Raw genomic sequence first — 8,855 nt, 5'->3', positions numbered from 1 at the left:
AGCCCATGAATTTGAGGTTCAGTGAACTATGATGATGCCACTGCACTCTAGCTGTGGCAACAGAGCAATACTCTGTCTCAAATAAATAAATAAATAAAATAGTCCCTTCATTTTTATGTCATTGACTTGTAAGAATGATTTACTTTTTAAAAATAAAATAATTAAAATAAAAGGTTAATCATCCAGAGGGCATTCCAGATCATCCCTGTAATAAGAGGGCTCTGTCAATACCTAAGGCAACACACAAGAATATGCTAAATGCACAATCCCACCCCATACCTGTGTGTGTTGCTGCAGAGAAGAGGTGGGGAGCCCCAAAACTTCTGGGTCCTCTGATCACAAGGTTCTCTCATTTAGACTAAATTAGGTGCTGTGCTAAGTGTACTTTGAGGATCTCCAAAGCTCAGATCCAGGAAAAGGGGTTTATGTATTGATTTTTGCTCATCTGCTCCCATGTGCTCCAGGTGACCAGGGAGACTTGAGGCTCCTTTCCCAGACTAATTAGAATTCATTTCCTCGTGGATTCTTGAAGGCAGATCTGTTTCCTCCATTAGCATCTGGGCTGCGCAACTGCAGGCCCCTGCCTCTGGTGGATGCCAGGTAGCTGCATCATCAGGACTGGCGGAGAGATGGCAGATGTGGCCAGAGTTTGGGGGCCAAGCTTGTCTTCTGCCACAGATGGGTAAACTGAGTAACCGAGAGATTTTTTTTTTTGAAGTGTCTGGTCTTCAAGCACAGAATAGGAAGAGGCACAGCCAGGATTCAATCTCACCAAGCCTGGTGGCTCTTTGACATCTGCCAAAGCACCCATCAAGTTGTTCAGCTCATCAACCGAAATTTGCCTAAGAGGAATTCTTAAGCAAAAAGCAGAAATTCTGTTTGAAAAATAATATTTCCCTTTACAGATAGATCGATGATAGGTATATATGTAGTATGCATACAGTTAGATAGATAGATACATAGATTTCCCACAGTATCCGGCAACTGGACTTTTGCTGTCAGCATAGACAAGATCATGGCTTATGTATTAACTCCACATTCTCAGCAGACCACCCAACTGAGACCATCGTGGTCTTCGAAGGCACCTGGGGTCGGGTGGTCGAGTCCCGGGATAATGGGCAGTAGCTGGGTCGACGGATGGGCATGCGGACCAAGGTCCCTAACCTCTGAACCCTTGTCCCTAAGGCCCCCCAGCTGGCAGCATGTGGCTGCCACGCCTCTCTGGCAAGGCGGTGACCATATTCCTGCTGGCAGACATCTGCCTCCTGCTCTTTCTGGTCTCCCAGCCAGGGCCGTCGTCCCCATCAGGCAGCGAGGAGCGAGTGCACGTGCTGGTGCTGTCCTCATGGCGCTCGGGCTCGTCCTTCCTGGGCCAGCTCTTCAGCCATGATGTTTTCTATCTGATGGAGCCTGCTTGGCATGTGTGGGTCGCCCTGTCTAGGGGCAGCGCTGCTGCGCTACACATGGCCGTGCACGACCTGGTGCGCTCAGTCTTCCTGTGCGACATGGACGTGTTCGACGCCTACATGCCCTGGCGCCGCAGCCGCAACCTCTCTGACCTCTTCCAGTGGGCGGTGAGCCGCGCGCTGTGCTCGCCGCCCGCCTGCAGCGCCTTCCCCCGCGGCGCCATCAGCAGCCAGGCCGTGTGCAAGCAGCTCTGCGCGCATCGGCCCTTCAGCCTGGCGCAGGAGGCCTGCCGCTCCTACAGCCACGTGGTGCTCAAGGAGGTGCGCTTCTTCAACCTGCAGGTGCTCTACCCGCTGCTCCGCGACCCCGCGCTCAACCTGCGCATCGTGCACCTGGTGCGCGACCCGCGGGCCGTGCTGCGCTCCCGCGAGCAGACGGTCAAGGCTCTGGCGCGCGACAACGGCATCGTGCTGGGCACCAACGGCAGGTGGGTGGAGGCCGACCCCGGCCTGCGGGTGGTGCACGAGGTGTGCCGCAGCCACGTGCGCATCGCCGAGGCCGCGGTGCTCAAGCCGCCGCCCTTCCTGCGTGGCCGCTACCGCCTGGTGCGCTTCGAGGACCTGGCGCGGGAGCCGCTGGCCAAGATCCGTGCGCTCTACGCCTTCGCTGGCCTGAGCCTCACGCAGCAGCTCGAAGCCTGGATCCACAACATCACGCGTGGGTCGGGAGTTGGCTCGCGCCGTGAAGCCTTTGAGACTTCGTCCAGGAACGCGCTCAACGTCTCCCAGGCCTGGCGCCACGCGTTGCCCTTCGCCAAGATCCGCCGCGTGCAGGAGCTGTGCGCCGGGGCGCTGCAGCTGCTGGGCTACCGGCCCGTGTTCTCTGAGGACGAGCAGCGCAACCTGGCCCTGGATCTGGTGCTGCCACGCGGCCGGAGCAGCTTCAGCTGGGCGTCCTCCACCGCGCGCCGCGCGCCTTAGCTGAGGCCACAGTTGTGGCGATCGCCACGCACCGGAGGCATGTTCACCGTCGAGAGTGGGCCAGGGGAACCCGGACGCAGGTCCCTACTAGGGGCTGGGAGTGCGGGGGTCCTCCCCTAAATAGGAAACGACTGAGTCCCCAAACTCCGTTTCTTTCTCTCCTCGCTCTTGTTTTTGGTGTGAGTCAGCTGAGTTCTAGAATACCAGGCGCACTCTCCATGGAAAGTGACCCTCGTCCCCACTTCCTCTGGGCACAGAGAGTACATTCTGTTAAGTTAAATTTGACCTAAAATTGCCTCCTATATAGTGAACCGTAACCTTATTTAACATGAAAGAAAGTTCAACCTAACCTGAGTTTATATTCTTGTAAGAAGAAAGAGGCTGCTCCAGCTGTAGCTGCCGGCTTTCAGCCAACCACAGGCTGCAAACTGACCAGAAATATCCCAATAAGGCAACCGCTGAGCTGTAAGCAATCAGGCTATTTCTTTTGTCACTTCCTTTTTGTCTGTAATTACTGCTTGCCCACATTGCTGGGTGAAGTTCTCTGATACCTCTCTCATAGCCCTTTAAAGCTATTGCCTCTTCAAATCAGGCCATTTTACAGCCAACTATGGTCCTTAATCACCATCATGCCCTGAACAAACACTATGACCAACTGGACTCAAATACTGCTGAACTATATTGCCTGAAATTTTAATTGTTTGATTCGATCCATTCAGTCTGTGGACATGCCCGCTGAGGTGGATACTTCAGGTTTTTGCCATTATTCTCCCCCAAACCAGCTTAACAGTCTCCCTGATATTTTATCTCCCTTCAGCAGTCTTAAAGGCTCCTATACAACCACTCTTTGTGGATCAAATGGTCTCATTAGGGGTAGAATTTTTAAAAACATACAGGAAGTATAAAGAATCATATAACGAAAGTGAGGCTGTGAATTCCATAACGAGAACAAACAAGTCCATGATGATGGTGACATAAAGTGGTCTCAGTACCCAAGGTTTTGGCCAGCTGACCAAAAGGTAGGAATTGTTAAACTGAATTAAATTTTGCCTAAAGCGGCCGGGCGCGGTGGCTCTTGCCTGTAATCCTAGCACTCTGGGAGGCCATGGCGAGAGGATCGCTAGAGGTCAGGAGTTCGAGACCAGCCTGAGTAAGAGAGAGACCTCCATCTCTACTAAAACAAATAGAAAGAAATTATCTGGACAACTAAAAATATATAGAAAAAATTAGCCGGGCATGGTGGCACATGCCTGTAGTCCCAGCTACTTGGGAGGCTGAGGCAGGAGGATTGCTTGAGCCCAGGAGTTTGAGGTTGCTGTGAGCGAGGCTGACGCCACCGCACTGTAGCCCGGGGAAAGCTCCCCCCATACTTAGTAAACTAGATATTAGTTACAACCTAACTTAGCATTTAAACAAACTGCAACACAACCTGAGAGTGTCGTCCGGTAGCAAATCACTGAGTCTCAACCAATCACAGCAGCCAAGCTTCAGCCAATCACAGGCTGCCAACTGCTCAGACAACGTCCGTACAAGTGTACGGCTGAGCTGTACCCAATAAGCTGTTTCTGTGTGTCACTTCTTTGTATGTAAATACCGCCTGCCCACGTTGTTGGTGGAGCACACTGAACCTTTACTAGTTCAAGATGCTGCCCAATTCATGTATTGTTTCTATGCTCAAATAAATTCGGTCAAACTGCATTTGTTTCCCTTTTTTTCCCCTTAACTCTCTCCTCCCTTAAGATGCGTCTGCAGCACATGAGAGGAGCGCCCCAGCCCTGCCAAAGTCTGCCCATCACACACACACACACACACACACACACACACACATACACACAGCCTGGAGTCCATTCGCTCCTTCCCCTTGGAGCCGCACTCCATCAAAGCCATTGATGTTTACATTCCCCTGCGTCTTTAGTGAGAAATCAGACTGGATGCCTTCTATCTTGTGATCTCCCACCAGCTTCTCTCTACCCCACCTCCCAGGAGCCACACGCCCTCATCACCCTGCCCAGATAAGGTAAACCTTTGATTTATCCTCACAGAAAAGATCCTACTTACAGCAATGAACATAAAAATTTACCTGTGTGATACAGGTTAGAGTTTACAGCCTGCAAAGCCCTCTGGGCAGTGGGCCACATATACCTCAACGACCACAATGCTGAGGGGAGTGGTGGGCAGTTGGCTGGGGCATTGGACACCCTGCTGCTGGCCTCCTTCCTCCCTGCATTCCCCACAGTCCCCCACTCACACCCCGCCCTGTCCTGGGCACTGGGGGTAAAAGCAACCTGCAGTCACTGCCTGGAAGGAGTCCAGTGTCAAGTGGGGGAGTCAGCCTGGGAACAGGATGAGCAAGAAGCTCATGATGCCAGAATCTAGGAATGGAGAGATACTGATGCCTGGTAGGGTCCCGGAAGGCTTGGATGGGCTCAGAGCCCACCTGACAGTGGCATCCCACAAGTCACATCTGCCCCTGCTTGCATCATGGAGTGTATCCAGGGCCACAATTTATGGCGTGTGTCCACATCCTCTGCTCTATGACTCATCCATTCTCCCATGACTCCCAAGGTCCCAGGACATGGATGGCCAGCTTCGGGATTTGCTCCCTACACATGCGGCACTCCAGGAAAGCCTCAGGTGAGCCCAGATCAGGTTTCAGGACAAAGACAGAGGGTGGCCTGACTTACTGGGGACAATAAAGCCAAGGCTGGTGACTCAGGGAGGCAGATACTTGTGTTGCTGATCACATATGCCTGGTCACTGTTAGGACATAGTCACAACAGGGAGGTTTTATCACTGGGGACTGTCCAACGCTGTGATGGGGCAGAGACCTGTCAATTGGTGTGGGGATAGCTGTACCGAGGCTACCATAATGGCTGCCGTATCCACACTTTCTGCTCCATGACTACAGGTCATGTGGATACAGGAGCCATTATTGTAGCCTCATTTCCCCACCTCTGAATCTGGGGTGGTCCTGTCTTGCATTGGCCGGTAGAATGTGCCACAAGTCCCGGGGTGCCAGGCTCGAGCCTAGGCCTTGTAGGGGAAGCAAAACTTTACCTTTAGACATCTTGGGCTTTCAGCTGGGGCTCTGCTATGGTTTGAATGTGTCCCTCAAAGTTCACGTGTTGGAAACTTGATCCCCAGTGCAACAGTGTTGGAAGGTGGGGTCTGTTGAGGTGTGATTAGGCCATGAGGACTCTGCCCTCCTGAAGGGATGAATGCCATTACTGCAGGAGTGGATTGGTTATCGGGGGAGTGGTGCCCTATGGGTGAACTAGCTCAGCCTCTTTCTGTCTCTCTCAGCCTCTCTTTGCCCTTCCACCATGTGCTGCCTTCAGCCACACTGGGACACAGCAAGAAAGCCCTTGCCAGATGCTGGCTCCTGGACCGTGGGCTTCCCAGCCTCCAGAACTGTGAGTTGATACATTTCTGTTCATTACAAATTACCCAGTCTGTGGTGTTGTGTCATAGCAGCGCAAGGCACACTAAGACAGGCTCTGTAACAAAAAGACAGATTCACTAGGGAAAACCAGTTTATTAATGCATGCAGCACACGTCATGTGAGAGAAACATGAACAAAAGTAACTCAAAGTGTTAGCTTAGAACTCCAGAATAGGCCAAGCTCCATGGCTCATGCCTGTAATCCTAGCACTCTGGGAGGCTGAGACTGGAGGATCACTTGAGGTCAGGAGTTTGAGACTAGCCTGAGAAAGAATGAAACCCCATCTCTACTAAAAGTAGAAAAATTAGCCAGGCGTGGTGGCTCACGCCTATAGTCCCAGCTACTGGGGAGGCTCAGGCAGGAGAATCGCTTGAGCCCAGGAGTTTGAGGTTGCAGTGAGCTTGATGCCATGGCACTCTAGCCTGGGCAACAGAGCAAGACTCTGTCTAAAAAAAAAAAAAAGATAGAAAGAAAAAGATTCCAAAACAAAGGCTTTAATGGGGAACTCTAATCAACAGTCTTGCTAATGTTCTTAAATTAAAAGGAAAATATTATGCATTTTGTACATAACACTTTTTTTTTCTGAGAGAGGATCTTGCTCTGTCTCCCAGGCTAGAGTGCAGTAGTGTGATTATAGCTCCCTGCAGTCTCCAACTCCTGGCCTCAAAGGATTCTCCAAACTCCGCATCCCGAGTGGCTGGCAATGCAGGCATGAGCCACCATGCCCAGCTCCACAATTCTTTTGAATTTAAGCTTTCAAAAAAGCTTTTTCCCTGCAAATATGGAAGATATTGGTGTGCATTGCAATCCAGCCTCCTTCACTTGGCTGCTGAACCGATTCATGATTCTCATTTCTTTGTAGGTGACCTAGTTTCATTCTGGAAGTATTTTAGAGATTTCCTAATTCTACTCTCTCCTCCTCCCTTTTTCTTTCTCTTTGTTTCTTTTTCTGGTGGAGCAATACCATCTACTTCCAGGGCCAGCCTTGGACATAGCACGATTATGGAAAAACGCTGTCAGCACTAATCACTCTGTCACATGCCAAAAAAAAGTCCTACAGAATCTGAAATGCCAACAAGTCGTCTAGATCTACTGGAAAATATCTGTAAATCACAGAAGATCTTTCCATTTCAACTAACATGACAAAAAGTTTCAGCTTTACTGACTAACTAAATCCCTGAGCCATTTTTAAAGTCTTGTGTTTTTTTATTCCTAAGTCGAAGAACGAAACAGATGTGAAAGTTATATTTAAAAGAGTGGAAAGCCAAGATGACTGTTACAGTTGTTAATGTTTAAAATGACATTTCAGGTACTCTAATTAACCTAAACAGAAATTTTTGGAGCCTATTGGTCATTTTTTTTAAAGTTTTAAAAATGTGTGATCTATATGCCATAAATTCATGCGTTTTAAGTGTACACATCAATGATTTTAAATACATTTTCAGAGTAGCGCAACCATCACCACAATCTAGTGTTAAAACACTTCCATCACCCCAAGGCCAGTTTGCAGTCACTCCTCATTCTCACCCCCACCCATAGGCAACTCTTAATCTCCGTTCTGTCTCTAAAATTCTGCTATTTCTGGACATTTCATATAAACGGGATTGGAAAACATGTAGTCATTGTGGCTGGTTTCTTTCATTAAGCATTTTTTTCAATATTTTTAAATGAGATATAATTACATATCATAAAATTCATCATTTTAATGTGTGTTCTTTATTCTTGATTATGAAATTTCACAAGGATGATTAAAGTGTTTGGGTGTTTTTTTGTTTTTGTTTTTCCTTTTTTTTTTTTTTTGAGACAGAGTCTCACTCTGTTGCCCAGGCTAGAGTGAGTGCCGTGGCGTCAGCCTAGCTCACAGCAACCTCAAACTCCTGAGCTCAAGGGATCCTCCTGCCTCAGCCTCCCGAGTAGCTGGGACTACAGGCATGCACCACCATGCCCGGCTAATTTTTTCTATATATATTTTTAGCTGTCCATATAATTTCTTTCTATTTTTAGTAGAGATGGGGTCTCGCTCTTGCTCAGGCTGGTCTCGAACTCCTGAGCTCAAACGATCCGCCCACCTCGGCCTCCCAGAGTGCTAGGATTACAGGCGTGAGCCACCGCGCCCGGCCTGTTTTTTCTTTTTTGAGAGACAGGGCGTCTCTCTGTTGCTCAGGCTGGAGTACAGTGGCACAATCATTCCTCACTGCAGCCTCGAACTCCTGGGCTCAAGAAATCCTCCTGCTTCAGCCTCCCAAAACCCTGGGATTACAGTCATAAGCCACCATGGCTGGCCTGATTAAAGTATTTTTTTTCCTCATTCATTCTCTTAGGTACTTAATAAGCACATGTTTCTTTTCTGCTCTGACTCATCTGTATTTCAGACGTTTCTTTCTTGCTCTTTTTTTCTTTTATATTTTTATTTTTATTTTTTTATTTTATTTATTTTTTTTTTTTTGAGACAGAGTCTCACTTTGTTGCCCAGGCTAGAGTGAGTGCCATGGCGTCAGCCTAGCTCACAGCAACCTCAAACTCCTGGGCTCAAGCGATCCTCCTGCCTCAGCCTCCCGAGTAGCTGGGACTACAGGCATGTGCCACTATGCCCGGCTAATTTTTCTATATATATATTTTTAGTTGTCCATATAATTTCTTTCTATTTTTAGTAGAGACAGGGTCTCGCTCTTGCTCAGGCTGGTCTCGAACTCCTGATCTTGAGTGATCCACCCGCCTCGGCCTCCCAGAGTGCTAGGATTACAGGCGTGAGCCACTGCGCCCGGCCACTTTTTTTCTGTTATTTTTTTCCTGAAACACCTATTAGTTAGACAGTCCTCTACTCTTCCATTTTTTATTGGCCTCTAAAGTTGATGTCCTCAAGTTTATTTTAATTCATCTATGACACTGTAAAATCTGGAAGTGCATATTTTTAATTTCTTTTCTTTTTGGGGGTGGGTGGGGCGGGGACACAGTCTGGCTCTGTTGCCCCAGCTAGAGTGCAGTAGCATCAGTCTAGCTCGCAGCATCCTCAAACTCCTGGGCTC

The 8,855-nt window shown here is 49.0% G+C and overlaps 1 protein-coding gene across 1 annotated transcript; it reads left to right on the top strand.

Moving 5' to 3' along the window:
- The first annotated feature begins 1,137 nt into the window (after positions 1–1,137).
- On the top strand, positions 1,138–2,387 carry LOC138373815 (carbohydrate sulfotransferase 6-like). Its single transcript, XM_069456414.1, is given in 2 exon segments — positions 1,138–1,185; positions 1,188–2,387. Coding segments are annotated over 2 exon segments (1,248 nt in total).
- The last annotated feature ends 6,468 nt before the right edge of the window (positions 2,388–8,855 follow it).

This window comes from Eulemur rufifrons, chromosome 23 (assembly GCF_041146395.1).
Source record: "Eulemur rufifrons isolate Redbay chromosome 23, OSU_ERuf_1, whole genome shotgun sequence".
NCBI lineage: Eukaryota > Metazoa > Chordata > Mammalia > Primates > Lemuridae > Eulemur > Eulemur rufifrons.
This window is presented reverse-complemented; position numbering and strand designations above follow the sequence as displayed.